Source organism: Onychostruthus taczanowskii, unplaced genomic scaffold (genome assembly GCF_017590055.1).
Source record: "Onychostruthus taczanowskii isolate IOZ18803 unplaced genomic scaffold, ASM1759005v1 scaffold34, whole genome shotgun sequence".
In the NCBI taxonomy this organism is placed as follows: domain Eukaryota; kingdom Metazoa; phylum Chordata; class Aves; order Passeriformes; family Passeridae; genus Onychostruthus; species Onychostruthus taczanowskii.
The window spans coordinates 5,502,021-5,522,445 of NW_024500794.1; the positions used below are offsets into that span (position 1 = coordinate 5,502,021).

At 48.1% G+C, this 20,425-nt stretch overlaps 1 protein-coding gene across 1 annotated transcript; it reads left to right on the forward strand.

Annotated features, from left to right (window-relative positions):
- Nucleotides 1-6,567: 6,567 nt before the first annotated feature.
- DRD3 (dopamine receptor D3) lies at nt 6,568-19,332 on the forward strand. The gene is made up of 7 exons (XM_041410923.1): nt 6,568-6,649; nt 8,892-9,183; nt 14,164-14,276; nt 15,482-15,624; nt 16,688-16,884; nt 17,769-18,111; nt 18,942-19,332. The coding sequence occupies exons 2-7, from the start codon at nt 8,902-8,904 to the stop codon at nt 19,136-19,138; spliced, it is 1,275 nt and encodes a 424-aa protein (XP_041266857.1). The 5' UTR covers nt 6,568-6,649; nt 8,892-8,901; the 3' UTR covers nt 19,139-19,332.
- Nucleotides 19,333-20,425: the final 1,093 nt, after the last annotated feature.

Genomic DNA, 20,425 nt, shown 5'->3' on the forward strand with positions numbered 1-20,425 from the left:
TCCAGTTTAACACTTCTGAAAATGTTCAGCAGGAATCAGGCCACTGGCATGGAAAGTTGTTATGTGCAGCATAATTAAAAGGAGGGAAGAAGAAGGTCATACCTTCTGCAGTGGTGTTGGGCAAACAAGCAGTAAGTGCTGCTGCAGGAGGAGGACAGTGAAAGTATTACAGGTTTTCAGATGTTTGAAAGAATATCTGCTGTTCATCAGATCTAGCAAGACAGATGCTCTGGGCTCTTGGCTTTTGGAGATTTTCCATGGTGAGATATTCCTTCACAAAAGCTCTTTGCTCCTCTTCACAAGACACCAGCCACAAGGAACGACTCCATGGCTCCAAGGAGCTGTGGTGGCCCAGCTACCATGGCACTACAGCCCTGGGCCCACAGTACTTGATCCACAACTAAGTCCTGGCCCCAAAGTTGAAAATAACTGTACACAGAAATTTTTGATTTCTGGCTTTCAGGGGCTTGGCTTAATAGAAATAAATAAATTAGCCTGGAGCAACATAACACTTGTGCTACTGCAAGTGCTTTGCAGATGACTCTGATGAGGCTGTTGTTTGCTTCTTCAGGAAAAAGCACTTAGTGTGAGGTTTTAAAACCTGAGCAGCATGTAAATGGCAGTGTGACAGGAAGATGCTATTCTGAGCGACACCGTACACTGCTACACGTCTTCTAGTGCGCTCCAGGGATGCAGGGGAGAAAACCAGGGAGGCAGCAGCAGTTCTGAACATTTTCTGTCCCAGCAGACAGCCCAGAATAGAGGCTGGCATTGAAAAGTTCACAAGAAACCATAGGTAAAGCAAAGTTCACTGAGGCAAGTAGATGAATAAGACTCAGGGCAGCTACTTGAGGGGGTGAAGGAAAGAAAGGGGAGGTCTGGAGGAGGTAAGACTTCAAGGCAGACAGAAAGCAGAGACACTTCAATTCACAGGCAAGGAAATGCATAAATGCTGCATCCACCCCAACAATTTTCACTTGATATCTTTTTGTGATATGTCTGTACATAGCAGTTGAAGTACCTCTGAAAGCTATAATGAAGAGTACCAGAATGCAGCCTAATTTCTTGGCTCACTGTTAGGGCCATAATTTTGTTGGCCTTGCCTCAGCTCAGCATTCCAGTGCTTTTAAGTAAAAATGGTTGAGATGTTTTTAGCTTCATTGCTCTTTGAAAGAAACATGGCTTGTACAATTGAACCATCTCAATCATATTGTAGAGAAAATTTTGAGCCCAGTGATCCAAGTCCGACAGGGGGAGTAGCAGCAAACCTAAAGAGGATGACATTATTCCAAGTCCCACAAAAACCAGCAGCATGAGGAAGAAAAAGGCAGCAGCCCAGGCTCCTGGAACAACAATTTCTGAAAAAAAAAGTGGAAATGGAATCTTCTGCTGTCTTTCTTCATATAGAAACTAAATCTCCTGGAGTGTTCTTGCACTACTCATGGGTCATGCCTCCAGGCTAGAAAGTGAAAATTTGGCAGAGGCAACACTCTTGAGTAAGACTTAAGTGCTTGGTATGTGTTGTGGGATACACAGGCATCTCAGTCAGAGGCAATTAGGACTGTCCAAGTCCATTTAGGAAGCTTTGAGTCTCCCCGGTGAGCATCCTCCCTGGGGACACAGATGTCTGCTGCTCAGTCACACCACAGCTGGAAAAGGAGAGGTGGCCAGTGCCACTGCCTGGTGACAACAGCCTGTGGGGTGACAACACTGCCAAAGTGAAAGGTAACTCTGGGTGGACACTGGGCCAGAGGCCAGTGAGTGACAGAGGAAGCCACAAAAACCCCTTTCAACTCACCTGCATGCGCATGTGTGCACACAGCCTCTTGCCTCAGACAGAAAAAGAGGATTAAAGATGTGAGGTGAGATGAGCATACTCCTGTAAGCATCTGAGAACACCCCTTAGCCAGACTGCCAGGTTGGAGCAGTAATCCCAGATGTACAATAAAAAGCATCAGTACTGATGATGCCAAGACCACAAAAGCCCTTCAGGATAGAGGTGGTTGGAGGGAAGAAGAAGAGCACAGACACCACAGAAGGAGCTGATGCTGCAGCAGACTTTTGCTAAGGAGGGATCCTCTTTGCTGAGGATCCTCAAGCTGAGGCAGTGGGGAGAAATGGGGGAAGGAAGGGCACTGGCTTGAGAAGATAATAGAGCATTAGCACTTGGGTTTGCCTTGTAGAACACCTCCTCCTGTTCAAATTGAGCCATGTTCTCACAACCAGCCTTTCCTCCAGGGTGCTTTGCTCCCTTCCAGTAGTGCAGAGCTGTCCCGTGCAGAAGGAAAAGAAGACCCCCTCCCTGCCCTAGAGGTGTCTGCAGCAGGTGCTGAACCATAACCAGCCTCTCTGAGATTTAGGGCCACTTTGATGAATGACTTTACAACCCCAGCTACTGAAGGGTTGTGCCTCACGAGAGGGCACAGTAAGAGCCCCAGCAGCAGAGAGCAGACAGGATCATTTTCTGGGGAAGGAAGGAGGGACAGAGGTAATGACAGCCTTGCTGCTCCACATGGCTTCTTGGCATGAAAATATGAATGGGTTACTCCAAAAAGCATAATGGCACTTTTGAAAATTGATGCCCTTTTTCTCACATGGATATTTTTCCTCTCTTATCTCCTGAAAGTGCTTCATCTGGATGAGCCCCTTGGACTGCCTGGGCATGGCGCAGTGTGAAGATTGTGGGGAGACACCACAAGGTGAGGTATGGCATTATGATCCTCTGGCCCCCTCCACAGCCGTTCCTCTGTCAGACATCCCTGCAGAAGTCATCCTCCTCATTTTAAAGCCCCCATCTCCTCTCCTCATGAGCAGCAGCAATTTTTTTTTTTTTTTTTTGCCCAATACTGATGCAGAAGAAAACAGTGGCAGGATCCATCCTTCCAGTGACACACTGCAAAACTTGTGTTCTAACATGACCAAAATTTAACTAAAGCAAAACAGGATCAAAACAGTAATTTTAGAGAGGAATTTGGCAGGATGCTGGCTTTATCCAGTCAGCCTGCTTTATGGGATACAGTGCCTGAAGTCACAATTCTGCCAAATAGAGAGAGCTCCTCTAAACCAGATTATGCCTGAGGTAAAGCAGGAGGACTTGGACTTGAAAGTCCCAGTCTAATACCGAACCAGCAGATGAGAGAGTTATGATGTTACCACCCACCCTTGGAGTCAGAATGTTTTGCTGTATAAAATCCATTGCAGATGTGAAATGCGTGGCAAAAACTCCCTGTGGACTAAACCCACGTCTCTGTGGGCTGTGCAGGTTTGGGATGCGCCACCTTTTTTCCGTACTGCTGGCAGAGGGGACAGGGAAGGTAAAGGCTGGGCAGAAGGGAATCAGTATCAGCAGGATCTGAATATGAATCTTATCTGACATGAGCTGTGGTCGCTTCTCCAAGGAGTCTGTACTGATTCTGCAAGCTACTGTGCATAGATAATCCTGAAGCTGACTGAGTTCCATTTTGGCCACCACTGTGAAACAGGTGAGTTTTGTAAAAAATTTAAAGCTACTGAGGCCAAGCAGGCATATCCTGCTTAGATGGTATGGGTATGAATTAAAGTTTTCTTGGAAGTTTGCAGGTTGTGCCAGCCAAAAAAGTTCTGTTTACTTCACATCCAGCAGGCAAGATTATTTTCATGTCAGTGTAGGATAACTCAGCTTGGCAAGACTACCCAGGAGGTGCTTAGTCCAGCATCCTGCTCCAAACAGGGTCAGTCATGAGGTCAAATTAGGTATTTATGCAGTCAGGTATTGAAAAAACCCATGGATACAGAGCATTTTAACAACACTCTCACGAGGGCACCCTGGCTTGCAGGAAGTAGGATGGAGGATTTATTCCACCTGAATGGCACATTTTAGACACTGCACCTCAAATACTGGTTGTAGTGACAGCAACTGTGGTGTGAAATCACAATAAATAAAATTTGCAAACAATCCTTTAAGCTGCAGGAGTGGAGAGCATAGCAAACAGCCAGAGATGGCAAAGTGAAGAGTGAGGAACTTGGGAATCAGCGTTAGTAGGGAAGGACAAACAGGTTTGGTAACTGGGCAGGATGCTGAGACTGTGGCTGGAAACCAAAGGAAGAAACTCGAACACAGGCTGGAGAGATGCACAAGGGAACAGGAGTGCACAAAACTTCACTGGGAAAAACAGCACAGAGGAACATCTGGACTGACAGGCAAGGAGGTGGAGAAATATTAAGAGGGAACACTGGCATTTTTCTAAGTTATTTGAAATTTTTACCAAAGAGCTGCAGGACACATAGGACTGAAAAGGAGAATAAAGGAGTTGGTGTTGGAGGTGAGCACAAAGAAACAGGCTGAGAATTAACCAGGTTTGGGAACTATGGCACCTCTCCCCTTTCTGCACATGGAACAGAAAGCCTGTGAAGGAGTGGGAGAACCAGGAGTTTCAGCAATGTCTGTTGGCATATTCTTTCACTTTGAGGTTCTAACAACTTACTACTGACCTGTTTCTCTGCCTTGCTCCAGTGATACCATGATGTGACAACCAAGGCTTGCAACGTGTCCAGTGTTTAACAAGGGCAAATATACACCACACACTTGATTTTGGGGTAGGGAGAAGGAGAGAATTCTATGAGAGAGACATTGCATTAACCACTGTATTAAAGAAGTTGTACTGTTAATAAAACCCACTGAAAATATCACAATCTAGATTGCTTATGCAATTTTAATTCAGCCTTGCCTCTGTGTGTGGTGCAATCTATTCTAAATTAAATTATCGCAAAGATTATTATCTTGCTCCACAAGACCTCTGCTGCAAAGCAAACACAAGAAAGTCATTAATTCCCTTCCCCAAAGAGCTTCCAGTCTTGGGAAAACCAGACAAGGGGGTGTGAAGGGAGCCATTGCAGGAAGGAGCTGAGGAGGGAGTACTTAGAATAATGAGCTTCAATAGAACAGAAGCATTTACAACTAGATTATTTTTGGAGAATTACATTTGGACAAGAGAACACCCTGTAGAAGCTTTCCAGCCTAAAGGGGCCTGCAAGGAAGATGGAGAGAGACTTTTTACAAGGGCACCTAGTGACAGGACAAGGCGGAATGGATTTACACTGAAAGAGGATAGGTTTAGTTTAGATATTAGGAAGATATTGTAAGGTGATGAGGCCCTGGAACAGGTTGCCCAGCTGTAGATGACCCATCCCTGGAAGTGTCCAAGGCCAGATTGTAACTAGATGAGTGTTAAGGTCTCTCCAACACAAACCAGTCTATGATCCTGTGAGTCTATGTTTTGTTTTCTGTTTTGGTTTTTTTTTTTTTTTTTCTTGGAGTCAGAGTAATATTAAGAAATGCGATGAAAATAATTAAAAGCAAGAAACAAGTTTCACAAGGGAGACCCAACCAGGGGATCCACTGACACACAAGGCAAGGCAAAGGGAAAGTTTCAGCACTGGAAGATAAAAATGTGAAGCAAAGCAATGGTGATTTTGTGGTTATAGCAGTGCATTCCCCCTGCTGCATCTCCCTTACCTTCGAGGAGGGGCAGGCAGTGTCTCTTTATTGATCTGTGGTTAGCTGCTACATGGAACAGCTGACAGCAGCAAGGCCTGTTGCTGCCCCATCACCCTAGAGCCAGTGTGAGCATGTTGCCAGCCACACTCCTTTGGGAATTGCCCACAAACAAACTGCATTTAAAAACTGCTAAAATGAAGTTAAAATACCACCATCTCTCTGCCAGCCCCGCTGTGAGGAGTTATGTTCACCAGGCATCCAAACCCGGCCTGTGACTTGCATAGACCTCGCCAGTCAGGATAAGCATGACGGTGTGTGCTTTCCCCTCCAGCTTTAACCACACAAGTGAGGCTGTGTTGGACTCTTTCCAAGCTCACAGCAAAAAAGCCTCTGCTGGACATGGGTAGGAGGACTTCCCCCCTTCCTTGACTGCCCCAGGCACCGCTAGCGAGTGCATTTCCCCAAAAGAGAGCAGTACGGTTCAGCTGATGGCAGAAGTTGGGCTGTACAAATCTAATGTAAGCACAGTAATGTAGTCCATTACTGTTTGGGGGCTTCCAAGGGAACAAAGGGGCTGGAGAGCCCTTCACAGGTCATTTGGTCTCATAGCCTGGCAGCTATATCCTCCAGCAGGACCAACAGTTTGTTTTTTTGGTTTGGGATTTGGTTTGCTTTTGTTTTTTTTTTGTTTTTTAAGTGACAACTTTCTACCTGCTGGGCAATCAGCCCCGGCCGAGGCATCTCCCCGCGCCCGGCCGCAGCACCGGCGCTCCGGGCTCCCGGCGCCCCGGGCTCCCGGCGCCCCGGGCTCCCGGCGCCCCGCTTCGCCTCCAGGCAGGAGCAGCTCCAGCCCTCAGCAAAGCACGCCCTTGCTGCGGACCCCGGCGGCAAAATTCGCCCAGACGCCGTCCGCCGCGCCCCTTCAGCAGCAGGGCAGCCTCTCGGCACCGAGGGGGGCGCGGGCAGCGCAAGGCCGGCCCCGCTGCCCCTGGCCGGGCACCGCGGGGTCCCGGGGCAGGGGGCGGGCGGGAGGAGGTGGCCAGCCGGGTCCCGCCCCGCGGCTCCGCGCCGGGAAGGCGGCAGAAGGGAGCGGGTCGGGCCGGGAGTCAACGGGATCAGGACCGGGACCTGGACCGAGCTCTGCTCGGCGGCGGCACGGCCCGACGGGCGGGGGTAAGTCCTGATTGCTGCCTCCCGCTCCCCTTCCGCCCGGTGCCGGCAGTCCCTTTTCCCGCGGCTCCCCGCCTCGCTCCCTGCCCGGTTTTCCCCAGCCCCCGGCCCCCCGCGGCATCGCCGGGGCACACGGCAGCCGGGCCCGGGGGCGCCACGGGGAGCGGCGCAGCTCCCGCTGTCCCTCGGGTGCGGGAGCAGCGGAGCGGCGGGAGCGGAGCAGCACCCGCAGCCGGAGACCAACGCAAAGGCACCGCCACACCTGGACCCCACGCTCGGACCCCGAACCCTTTCCCGCACCTGGACCTGCCATCCGGGCCGGGACAGGCACCCGGACCCCTCCGAAGCGGTGACGCACGGGAGGAGCGTCCCCTTTCTCCCCCTTTCCCCCCTTTCCCCTCCCCCTGCTCTTTCCCACGGCTGCGCCCCTTGTCCCATGGCAGTTTGTCGCCCCGTTACCCAGGGTGGTGGGTGTCCTGCCAGCTCTCTATGAGGGTATCCAGGTGCCTGGATTGGCGGCACCCCGTCCCGGTGTGGAGTGAGCAGGACGCGGGGGGGGGGCGTTGAGGACAGTCCAGGGATGAGGGGTCTGGTGGGGCTGGGAGGGATCTTGGTAGAGAAGACTGACTTTGGGATAAGAGTCGAAAATAGTGCTCGTGAATATAAGAAACAGAAGACAAGACAGGAAACCAACAGCCAAATTGTGTGTTGGGCTGCCTTGCGCCTCCTGGTTATGTATATTATGGGTGATGTTTTGTTCATTCCCCGTTCTGGCCTTGCTTATCACCTAGGCAGCTGCTTTTTCCAGCACTACAGTACCGGCCTTTCCTTGCTCCAGACAATACAGAATTCCCAGAGTGGGAACTGTGTGCAAGGGACACAGTAAAATGAATCCTGTCTTTGGGTTGCTGCAGCTCAACTGTTTTATGAACAGTCCTGGACCCAGCAGCAGCAGTCATGCTACAAGAGATCTTTGTGATCCGGTGGAAAGCTTAACTTCTTTGTCAGTGTCAGGCAGAAGAAAGATAGAGGAGACAAGCACAAGCCATAAGAGATTGTTTCACCCCTGTTCTGAGGGATCTGTGTTCACAAGACATGGGGAAGTTCAGTTTCCATCTCATTCAGCCCTTGTCCTCTCCCAGCTACCAAGCATCAGGGGGGATTGGCAACAGTTTTAAGGATGAGTATATCCCAAGGGGCTGGAGAAATTGATACCCATTGCACAGCTGTGCATCACAGATGCTGCTGTTCAAGGGGTGAGGTGAAACAGAGTAATATTTATACCACTGGCATTGCAATGTTTTGTCCTTGATTTTCATACCTGTCATACTGATGATGAGTTCAGCAACAGGAGCAGTAGCAAAGGAAAAAAAAAAGATACAAGCCGTTAAATGTCATGGAGCAACCTTGGTACAGCAGCTTTCATATTTCTGGAAAAAGATCCTCTTCTTAAATCAAGGAAGGGTAGGTTATCGAGAACAGACTTGAATCTATTGTAAGAAAAAGAAATGCAGAGCACCCTGCAAGCATCTTTCCATTATTTCATCCCAAACATCAAGCTGGTTTGCTTTTCAGCACAGGGAGCACATCTTCTGGCCAGGCATAGAAAACACAGAGTACGGTATGGATGGAATGGGAATAGCACCAGCAGTCAACCCTTTACAAGGCAGGCAGGGGTCGGGACATGCTGCAGGAAAGGAGGAATTCTGGAGGTGGTGCTTGCTGCCAGGCTGCCAAGCACTTGAGTGTGTGAACTTATTGAAGACATTCTTTGATGAGAGAAAGAAGAGGATACTTCCTAGAAGAAAAGATATAAGTTCCAAATTTTGGCCAAGCCCTGGTATGTTTGGGTAGCTGTATTGGGTCTTGCTCATCATTTCAAATTGTTGCCTTTCAGGCTGCACTCTTGCCCGGCTGACTTATACTGTGGTGTGACTTTGGTGCTTCTCAAAACCATTGCCCGCTTTCCAAACAGCTGCATTGGTTGGTAAGATGCACCTTTCACATGCAGACAGGAGGTGAAATCTTGCATTCTTCTCGTGGTTTAGATTCAGTGAAGAACAGAACAGGCCAAGCAAGTCTTTAAGCAAAACTCTGCCTGTATATGAGCAGAAAAAAAAACCCTTTCTGATTGGCTTGAAGGAGAATTCATACAGAAAGTATAAAAATCATACCAATACCCACAGGGGGTACTGCTTTCCACAGTCATTGCAGAGCTCTGATTTTCAGTCCTTTCTCTTTGCAGTGGCAGCCCCATGGCCCTCTTCACCAGAGCCAGCAGCCATCCTAACACAACAGACCCCATTCCCTGTGGGGCAAACAGCACCACAGAGCCTGAGCTGCCCCATTCACACGCCTACTACGCCCTCTGCTACTGCATCTTGATTCTGGCCATCATCTTTGGGAACGTGCTGGTCTGCTTGGCTGTGCTGAGGGAACGCACCTTGCAAACCACAACCAACTACCTCGTGGTGAGCCTGGCAGTGGCAGATTTGCTGGTGGCTACTTTGGTGATGCCATGGATGGTGTACCTGGAGGTGAGTACCTCTCAGGAATGATCAGCAGAATTTAACCACACCACTGCATGCGTAGTCTTGTTTCTAATGAAGGCTGTAGCAACATTTAGACTGATCTGTGTGGAACAGCCCTGGAGCTGTCCTACAGGCTGTGTACTGCTTGGGTGTGCTACATGGAATTATTAAAAAAAAGGTATAGTGTGTGCGTGGGAAGCCATCCCAGCAAGATAGAATTAGACTCTTCAGTTTGATTGCAACTAAAAAATATTATTAAAAGTCAAGTTTTATTTCAGACTGGAATAGTCTATCATCTCAAGTGCATTCCAGTTCTTAATGAAATCACATTATGCTTTGCTTTAGAAAATACTTGGCACTCACTCTTGCTGTGGATAGGGTAGGACTGAGGCACATCTGTGGAGCAGCCTGTGCCCCATACAATGCCTTGGTCATTATTTGTGAGCACAACAGTAGGTCCATGTCCTAGTAGTGTTTGTAGACCCATTCAAGACTAATTCCTCTCTGTGGAGCTTGGATAATCAAAGCAGCTGATGCAAGAGTCATCCAAACAACAAAGAAAACTCATACGCATCCCAGACCCAAACTACCAACCCTGGCATTGCACAGGACTTCCTATAGGACTGGGCTGTAGGACTCCAGCAAGACTAAGATCTAAAAAACAGTCCAAAAAGCCCCAAAGATTTTTCAATATTTGCTGCTGTTTAGGGATCAGCGATGCCATCAATGAAGTAGAAATAGCATCATGCTTCAATACACCATGAACCTGGAAGTTGCCAAATAGTCATTCAGTCCCTAAAACTGTGTAGAATACCTATCCATCTACTGAAGGTTTGACAAACCAGACTTCAGAACTGGCCCTTATTTATGGAGAAGCTTAAGGTGGATGAATTCCTCAGATTTAAGTGCTGCTTGTGAAGTTTGTGCTTTACACTCCATTTTTAGAGTCATCAATGGCCACGAAATGTGTTATTTTATCAATCATGCAAACCATGTCTCTTTCTGAGAAATGGGAAGACTTTCTTTCTTCTTTTTGGAAGACTGTGACAGAGAGGCAACAGGAACATTTTACAGCCTCAAAATCCTCATCTCCTCTTAAGGAGGTGTCTGGCACAGAAGTGCTATTCAGCAGTGTGTCTAGCAATCTTCTGGGGCCAACATGTAGGTCTGACACACCAGTACTGCTGCCCTCTTCTTTACTGATCCCTGGCTGCTGAAGCTCACCAAGGTTTCCAAAGCAGTGGCATCAGGGCATCCTGCCCACTGGAGTTTGAGGGTGTTAAACACCATCATGCCATGTAGTCGTTGCATAGACAGAGGAGGGCGTGCGGCAGCATGGCTGGGAACATCCTCCTCAGTCTTCTCACAACATCCAGTTCTACCTCCAAAGGGGAAGAAAGCTTCAGGAGAAGGTTGTCACTGAGGTGTAATTTGCTAAGACTGTGTGGGAGTCACACTGTCTCCTCATCCTGTCTCCCACATGGGAGCAGTGAGACCTCAACTGCTCTGTGTGCTCCAGGAGCTCTACTGGACGGTGTCAGAGGGAGGACAGAGCTGAGTTACCGCAGCTCAGCAGTCCTGACCACGAGTGCTCTCTGTACTCCCACTGTGCAAACCCATGAGCAGCCATCTCACAGCTGCAGGAGCCAGCAGCAGCCCCAAGCATCAGCTCTCAAACACAAAACCTTCAGGGAGCCTGCTTAGATGCACCACTACTTTCATGCCTGCCATTGCCTGATGCAGCTTGGTTTCCTACTTTCCCATCCATGTGCTCCTCAATGTGGCATCACCATTCGTAGCTGAATTGTGGAGATTCTGTTGTTTGTTTTAAGAATTCAGGAGAGTGGTAGATAAGTGTAAGTTTAAAAAAATAATCATTGGGCATTCATAAACTGGTAAGCTTCTTATAGAGTTTGGAAGTTAAATATCATAACACTGCAATTTTGTAGATAAAGCAGACTGTTCATCAAGGAAGATTGGGTGAAAACCTGGCCTAAATAGTCTGTAGGGATCTTGAGCATTGTGTTTGATAGAGCCAGGATTTCACCCTGGACACTCTTCTGCTGCACAATCACTGAGTGGTAATGAGAGATTGTATCAGCTCATCTCTCTGTAGTTTGCTCTCATCAGCTGTAAGAGATTAATATTTGACCATCCGCCTCACCCAGGCAGATGTGAGGATTCATTCAATTAATACCTGGGATATCCTTTGAGATTCCTGAACAAAAAGCACCAGAGGGATAAAGAAGAAGTACCCTGCCAGCAATGAAAACCAGGAATGCAGACTAGCAGGTTCTAGCTGCTGTAGCAAAGATGATTAGAACAGAGCAATAAAAGGAAGAGCAGAAACAGAATTTTAAAAATTTTGAACAAGGCATATAATAAAAAGGCTTTTCTTCACTATTAAATTCTGGGATAAATTCTGGATTCATATACCCCACAGGTAAATACTAACTACTTTGCCAACTCCAGCAGAGCTACTCCCCATTTCAGAAGGGGCAGGTGGAAGTGAGAATGGGTTTTAAGCCCAAACATTTTGATCTGTCAAGCACCCATTTACACAAGCCACAGTCTAGTATGCAGGTGGCGTGATCTGATAGCATCATCCTGAGAGGGCTCACTTCTGAGCCATCCGCACCAGCACCTTCTTCAGTTTTAATGGTTCACATTCTTGAGCTCAGCATTTTAACATGCTCAGGACCTTGGAAACTCCCTCAGTTAAGTGCTTGTTCATCTGCTGGGTTAGCAGCAGCTGGCTTTCATGTGAGCACCTGCCACTGGCTTGGTGAAATATTGTTCAGACTCCACAGCTCACACAGAAACTGCATTGCTTTTTGCCTCAAACTGCAGAAACATCCCTTACTGGGTCCCACTGCAAAGGCTTCCAGCATTTTTTTTTAATATATTTTGGGATGGTCAAGCAGATGTCAAAATGAAACTAAAATAAAATCAGTGTAGTGTTTCTTTGGAAGCTGAACCTACCTATTAAGGTCCCTAATCTCAGATGGACAGCCTTCAATCTGCATGTCTTGTAGCTCACCTAACTGTGTAGAAAAGCTCAATGGTTTTGGTTTGACTTTTTCCCCTTTACTTACTTTTTTATAAGAAAATAAAGGAGCACCACCATTAGCAAGAGGACTGGAGAAGAAAGCACAGTCCCCTTCTGCATTCTGCAAGCCAATTCCCATTTCCCTCCCCTGCATTCATTCAGGGTCAGAGAGTCTAATGGAAGACTGCCTCATTCAATACCTGATTTCTGAAATGTAGCAGCTGGGTCCACCAGAGAGCACCCTAAAGACACAGCTCGCCTCAGCAAGTTTCTGTGCCCATGTGTGGGAATGCTGCCACTATCAAAACCATTTACATTTCTCAGGATTATTTCCTAAACAATTATCACAGAGTGAATTTTGTATTTGTACAAGTGCTTTTCTCTGCAGAGGGCTGCATCCTTCCTAGGCACCAACACTCGCAGGGTTGACCCACTGCCTGAGAAGCCAAGCTTACTTGTGGCACCCTCTCCAGTATCAGTATGGTCTGGGATGGGTATTTTTCAATGGGTTTTGAAACCCATTCAAGGATGGATCCTGCACAGACTTACCGAGCAACTGGCTCCACTGTCCCACTGTCCCTGTAGTCAGAAGAGTAACCTTCATAACCAGTTTGCACCTTTCTTCCAGCTTGTTCCTGTAGCCTCTTGTTCTCTCACCACACCACTGCTGTGAAAAACCCACCTCCATCTTCTTAGCAACTTGCCTTCAACCTTTTCAATTATCTCCTCCCAGGCACCAGAGGGCTGTTAGTCTCCCACCCCTCAAAACCATCTCTTTTCCAGACTGAAGAAGTCCCGCTCCCTTAGCTGGTGCTCACAGCTGCCCCAGCCCCTGGGAATTGTTTTGGTGGCTCTCCACTGGACTCACTCCTGTTTATCAATGTTTTTCCTCTACTGATGTCTCAAAACCAGGTGCAGTATTCCAGATGTTGTCTAAATGTGAGCAGAGAGACCAGAAAATAGTGGCAGTTTCTGATCACTTCCCAGCACCCAGCTGAAATAGCAGGATCTACAGGGCTGAAGGCTAAAATCCAGGCTCTCTCCCAAGCATGGACTTTCCCTCATTTTTCTCTCCTGCTCTCCCATTCAGCACAGGACTGGGTTTGTTTGCAGCTGAACAAGGAGGCAGCCTGCCCTCCATCTCCTACAAGGAGTGGGCACAGAGGCAGACCACCTCCCTCGGAATCAGGCTGTCATCCCAACCCCAAGGACAGCAGGGCCACACAGTGCTTGGAACAAGCTTGTCAATCAAAAAGGTCGTTGTCAAGAACTTGGTGCCTGCTCCAAAACCCACTTTTCTCCATCACTAAGACTGGCTGTGGCTGAGCTTTCACAACCACACACTTGGGATTAAAAATTCAAAACAACCAGAACAGCTTGGTAGCAACTCAAGCCCCTTTATCTGAGTAGCCTGTGAGTTCGCACTCAGATCTAATAATCAAAATCTGTAACTGAGGTAAGAATTCAAGTAAGGTTTTTTAGAAGCCTCAGTCTCAGATCTCAGTTTCATACATAAATGCAAAAAATTTGCAGTACTTTTCCAGCTCGCTGCCTTGCAAGAGCACTCTGACAACTAAGTTGAGAAAGACTTTCAGCCCTTAGATTTTCTCAGATAATCATTAATGAAAGGATAAATACAGTGATATCAAATTTAAATCATTTTTTCATGCTAGGCCTTGAGAGAAGGGATAGCTGCTGTTTCTTCTCCCTGCCTCCCTCTGCAAGAACACATAAAGGATTGAAATTAAAGTGAGGCTCCTTCTCCATGACCTACTGCTGTGTTGTCTTGCACGCAACACAGGTGCCTCACTTTCCCTCTGCCTGTCACTGTGGAGCTCCTCCAGCTGCTGAGATACTTGGAGGAGAGCAGCTCCTCACACATAACTTGTCAGGAGCTGGTGCAGAGCAAGGCTGACAGTTTTGTGTCACTGGTGCAGGTGACCGGAGGGGTCTGGACGTTCAGCCGTATCTGTTGCGATATCTTCGTCACCATGGATGTAATGATGTGCACAGCCAGCATTCTGAACCTCTGTGCCATCAGCATTGACAGGTGAGACACAGCAGCATCCAGGGGGACAGCCTGGATATGGGGGTCAGCCCTGTGCCGCAGTGGGGCAGGGATAAAGAAGTGGAGTGAGCACAGACAGCATCAGTGTTCTCAGGACAACAAACCCCTGAAGGTCTGTCCCTGCCACTACTGCTGTTACTGTGGCTCTGCTCACGTTGTGCAAGAAGAGGTCTGCACTGGAGGGCAGGGAGACACAAGCAATAAAACATCCCCAGTAGACAGTCAACCACATCCTCAAGCTTTTTAAAGGCAGGAACCACAATTGCTCATCCAACTCACACTGAGTGTGAAAGAGGGTTTCTCCTTTTGGAGATCTCACTCATGAAGCTTTAATAAACAAAATCCTGCCATATTTACAGAGAGAGATGAAGATTATTGCAGTGTAATCTCGAGCTTTGCTCTGTTTTTCTGCATTTTAAAACAGCCTATTTTAAGCAATGCTGAGGGCTGGGAGCCAAAACCTTGGCACATGTGATCCTACTGGGACCAAGTAATGAGAGAAGGGAAAAATACTGCATGTTATACCTTTGTAATGTGTAGTTCAAGGATAATAATGCAAGGCAGCTCTCAGTGCTGCTTTGGTCCGGTGTTCCTCCATGGGAATCTGTATCCCCATTTCAGTTTGGCTCTGTCTGCAAGATGCAGCCCCCAGGCTCTCCTAAAGATGAAACTCCTGTGCCTTCCAAATTCTTGCTCTGCTGAGCTGCATCTCCTGGAGCACCCCAGCAACTGAAGGTCCTTGGCAACCTGCCCCCAGGCAACCCTCTGCCTGTCAGGCTAACACCAGACCAGGCAGCTGAGACAGAGTTTAGTAGTTTGTGGTTACTTCAGAGAGTGCTCTTTCACAGCAGTGCATGTAACTCTAGGGGCTTGGGAGTTAGGGATTTCCTCGGGTTTCTTGATCCATCTGGTAGCCCAAACCTTGTAGCTTGGCATGCTGTGAGTTCTGCTGAGTATTTCTCTGCACTGATACCAACTAACTCTGATTTCCTCTGTTCCTCCCCCCAATGCCTCACTTACCATTTCTACAAATTGCTGATTCCATCATCTGATTTTCTCTACTTTCCTCTTCTATTTCTTCACCACATTCACCATCATGTTCCCTGTGCTGCTTTCACTTCTCCCTTTAAAAACCTGGTCCTTTCCCTCCCTCCTTCTCCTCTTCCTGGAGCTGGTTTGGTCTGCAGATACACCGCAGTGGTGAAACCAGTTCAGTACCAGTACAGCACCGGGCAGAGCTCCTGCAGGAGGGTCTCTCTCATGATTGTGATAGTCTGGATGCTGGCATTTGCAGTGTCATGCCCTCTCCTCTTTGGCTTCAATACTACAGGTAGGTGATATCCTGAACAATAGCACACAGCAGGGGTTGGCAGTGGAGCTGCCCTGTGTATGGGCAGGTCATTTAACATGGGTCCTGCAGATTTGCCAAGTTACAGGAAATTTTAAGGAACTGGAAAGCACACCATGAAGGGAGAGAAAAATCCCCATGTGCTCTTGTCTATAAACTTGCCATTTGCTCAGGCAGACATTGACTATCACTCTAAAGGGCAAGCCTGCCTGCTCTACTGCCAAATCAATGTCCATCAAGGTGTCCAGGTCTTCAGAATCCCATCAAACAATCACTTTGAGCACACAGAGCAAAGCGTGCAGCACATACAGCACACACACACACCAGACTTAACAGCATCTTGCCGATATCAACGGGTTCAGAAGCACAGTTTTGACTCTGATACAGAACACATTTCTAAACATCAAGGACTGCATACTAGCATTGCTTGTTAGAGACCTCCTCCCTATCCAACTGGTTGTCTGCTTCCTTAACTAATCCCTTGAGGAGGACAAACAATTTAGCCTCCACCTTGGAAGCAGGTTGGTCTTTTACCTTTCCCTCAGCTAGGGCAACACAGTGTCCCTGGACGTAGAGTAGGAGGGGAGGCTTCCTTCTCACTGGGTCACAAGCAGAAGCCTCTGTTCCCCATCTGTCCTCTCTGCAGTGCTTGAGGCAGGAAAGGGATGGGAGTGGGAAATTCTGCTGCCCCCTTTTGCCTGGTTCAGACAGGGGTGGATGCACACTGTACATCTAGACAGCTCAGAGGCTGTGAAAGGTGTAAGAGAAAGGATGGCAGTAGACATGAGAGAAGAGAACAGAGCTGTCAGCCAGAAAAGCAGGCAGATGCGTGCTGGCTACTGCTAGATTGTCCTGTGTTGGGTTCATTTTAAGCATCACTTAGGTAATTGGGTTAGCCAGAGCATAATCTGCACTCCCTAGACTGCCTTTGCCCCCAGCCACCTTTTGTCTCGCTTTGCCAACACACCAGAGCCTCCTTGTACTAAACCAAATCAGCTCAGCCACTCCTCTCTCTCTCTCTCTCTCTCTCTCTTCTCCTCCCCAGGGGATCCCAGTGTCTGTTCCATATCCAACCCTAGTTTCATCATCTACTCCTCTTTGGTGTCCTTCTACCTCCCCTTCCTGGTGACCCTGCTGCTCTATGTCCGGATTTACCTCGTGCTCAGACAGAGGCAAAAGAAGCGAACCCTCACCCAGCAGGGCAGCCAGAGCGCCAGCACCAAACCATGTTATGCGCACCAAGTAAGAGCCACATGAACCCAGCAGAAGCTGTCAAAAAGGAGAGGAATGCATCGTCTCTTCTTCTCAAAGGGTTAAAACACAGAGCAGAAAGCATAAGGAGGGACATGACATGTTTTCATCCCATCCCTCGCTCATACACCATGATATCTGAGGCGCAGAAGCTCCAGTTAAATCCTTTCCAGACCTCTAGAAAGATTATATCCCCTGTGTATCTTTGCCCACTAGAAGTGGCAAGCAGAAAAGAGCACAGCCTTCTTCAGTATTTCTTCAGAGCAGGGTTTTCTCAGCCATGCATAAGTCTTCATTTTTTGCATAATTTCTTAATTTATTGATTTTGATGTCTTCATTTATTGATTTTTGCTCTATGAAGCTTCACTCTCAGGGCTTCACAGGTTTTAACATCTGTTATTAAAATAAAAAACCCCTCTTCATCTGACAGACTTAAGAGGTCAAAATACTCATGGTGCATGCAACATTTGTTCCACTGACCTTTCTAGATGAAATACCTGCAACCATGGGAACCAGCACAACAGTTTGAAAGGAATTACCTGATCATGCATATCCACTCCTTTTACCTATCTTTGCACAGTAAATCTACATTGAAAGGGTGGGGATACTGAGGGGAGCAGGGCCAACAGGAAAATACAGATGAGAGGTTAGCAGAGCAGGTATTCCTGCTCTTACTCTTCTCATGCTTCTCCTTGGTGGGATGGAGGCAAAGTGTTGTCAACTGCTGGTTAACTCCCAGGTCAGTGCAGGAGGACATGGTGCAATGTAAGAGGCAAGTGAGGCTATGGATAACTCTTACATCTTCCCTCATCATCCTCTGGCCCAATGAGCAGTTTGGATGGTTTCCAGATCTTCTGTGGCATCATCTTTTGCAGGAACACATGGAGAGGAAAGCTTTGCCAAACAGATGCCAAGGCACATTTTCCCCCTGCCTCCCACTCAAATGCACAGGCCAGGAGATGTCTACGAAGAGGAGGTTGCTGACTGTCTTCAGCCTGCAGCGGTACCGAAGCTTCTGCCACGAGGCATCCCTCACCAAGGCACCAGGGACTACCCAAACCAGCAGGTGGGAAGAGAGGAGGAGCACGAAGCCAGCAGTGGAGGTACGGAGGCTCAGCAGTGGTAGAACCATCAGCAGCTTGAGGCTGGCCCAGCAGCAGCCCCGACTGATCCAGCTGCGGGAAAGGAAGGCTACACAGATGCTGGCAATTGTCCTGGGTGAGTGAGAGCCATTCTGCCTGTGGGGTGCAAGGGGTGGTGGTTTGGGACTTCAGGAGCACAGAATCTCCTAATACAATAATGAGATTTTTAAAAATGCAAGCTGGGCCTTGGCTTCAGCTGTTAGTACTTCACAAACTCAGGAGAGACAGTAGTAGGACATTTAGGGATCTAAAATAATGCTTCCAAATGTTGAGACCCACGTATGTTAGTATTTTATTTATTATGCTTTGTTACCCTTGTGTTTAAAATCAGTGGCCAACAAGCCTTACTAGAGGGAGCAACAGCCAATACCTTTGCTTTTCCTTTTCCTTTGTTTTACTATTACAAGGCTGGAACAATCCTAAGTTTCTATACATGCAGAAACTCTTAGATCTGATTACAGAAGTGGAAACTGAGGCAAGGAGCTGCAGAGGAACCAGTTCATACAGCTGGGTAGAGAAGCCAGGAGACTGGTGTCCCTGTCACCTGCTCTGGTCACCAGATGCACTGTTCCACCCATTAATTCAGTAGTAGCAGGGAAATAAAGCAGCCCTAATCCTAACTGATTAAAGCGGCTGAGGCTTTCCCTCAAAGTTGTGGCCACTTGCTTTTGTCTGCCATCAGACCACTTCTGAAGCCCCATACATTCACAAAGCTGGTCCCAAGGAGCCCAAGCTTTTGCCAAATCCCTCTGTGTCAGGAATAAACGTGGTCTTCAGTGTTTGTGAAATACAGAAACCTCATGGAAATAGTAAGGGGCTGGAGGGAGAGGTCACCAGTGCAGGCCCCTTTCCAAATAGTTGCTGCTCTAAACTCATGGATTGTTTTCTGCCTCTCTCTAAACCCAGGGGCATTCATAGTCTGCTGGCTGCCCTTCTTCTTGATTCACATCCTCAATGCCCACTGCCCATCCTGCCACGTGCCTCCAAGGCTTTACAGTGCTAGCACCTGGCTCGGATATGTCAACAGTGCCCTCAACCCCATCATCTACACAACCTTCAACACTGACTTCCGCAAAGCCTTCCTCAAGATCCTCTGCTGCTGACTGTGGGGCCACACCGGGCTGCACAGGTCTGCAGCAGCCCCCTGGGAGGAGAAAAAGCCAGGGACAAGCCAGTGAGTCCCTCAGTGCTGGGCACAGCCCTGGGTGTGCAGCACATCCACAGCGCATCGCTCTTGGGAGCTGACAGGCTTGCAGGGCACACGCGATCCAAACGCAGATGGCATCCCTCATCTCTGCTGCCTGCATGCTGGAAATGCATTTGCCCTCCCACAGCTGGAACCTCAGCCTGCAGAAGGCACCCAGCTCATGCACAGCAGTCCTAGTAAGAGGACAGGACTTCTTTGATAAGGATCCTGATTTCTTCAGTCAGGAGCCAAGAGTGAAGATTGGACAAGGAAACTTAGAAGAGGAGCACTGATGGAGAAATAACAACTTTCCTGTTGTTTCCATCAAAACGTTTGCCTGTAAAACTGGGTCAGTCTAAGTGCTTGAGAAAATCGCCCTAGTTGCAAATGAAATCTTCTCTTGTGCTGCCAGCTTGTATTTTACTGCTCCTTGCAAGGTGGCTGCTCTCCCTCGGGTAGGTCAGCTCACATGACAAGTGCAACACTACCCCAGAGTCCCATCTCCTCCTGACCCAAGGACCAGAGATAGATTGGCCACTACTTAACTACCACACAGCACAGTGATCTACTGGGGCCACCAAGAGAACACGGCTCTTGATAGCTGCCATAGATTCAAACCTGTTTTTTCAGCTGGTTGCATGCACCCTGTCTCAAAACTTGTTCACGATCTCTTTGGAACCAATCTTTAGCTATGCTCGTCTCCTGACAGGAGCACTGCTAGATTTAGGGTTTGTACCACCTGGCTGCTGGAATAACTCCAGTTACAGCCCATACCTGGAGGAGAGCTGTTTCATAACATTCCTCACAGTAAGAGGAGACATTTGCCTTGGGATCAGCCCCAGGACTCTCCCTGATGCCTCTTGCCAATACTCTTATCATCACATAGGGCATCTGTATACCCCAGCATCCAGGAGCTGGCCAAGTACAGCCTGGCCATGGTCTCCTTTCCTAGCAGTATTCTACAAAGTCATCTCCAGTAGTTCTTGGATGGAAAAAACAGACAAGTCCTGATGTACCATAAGCTGGTGTCATATCATGGCACTCTAATGCTCTTCCCCTCATACAGACAAACCTGGCATGGGCCAGAGAGCCTCAACTTGGTTCTCCCACTTTGCCCCCTTGCTGTACTGGATCAGATGCTTCAGCTCTCACTCCCAGGACTTGGCTTAGTTGTGCAGTCAGCCGTGCTCGTTTGATAGCTTTG

Coding starts and splice junctions, on each gene's coding strand:
- DRD3 (XM_041410923.1), top strand. CDS start 8,902: ATGGCCCTCTTCACCAGAGCCAGCAGCCATCCTAACACAACAGACCCC. Junction 9,184..14,163: donor CATGGATGGTGTACCTGGAG/GTGAGTACCTCT, acceptor TCACTGGTGCAG/GTGACCGGAGGGGTCTGGAC. Junction 15,625..16,687: donor CTTTGGCTTCAATACTACAG/GTAGGTGATATC, acceptor TCTCCTCCCCAG/GGGATCCCAGTGTCTGTTCC.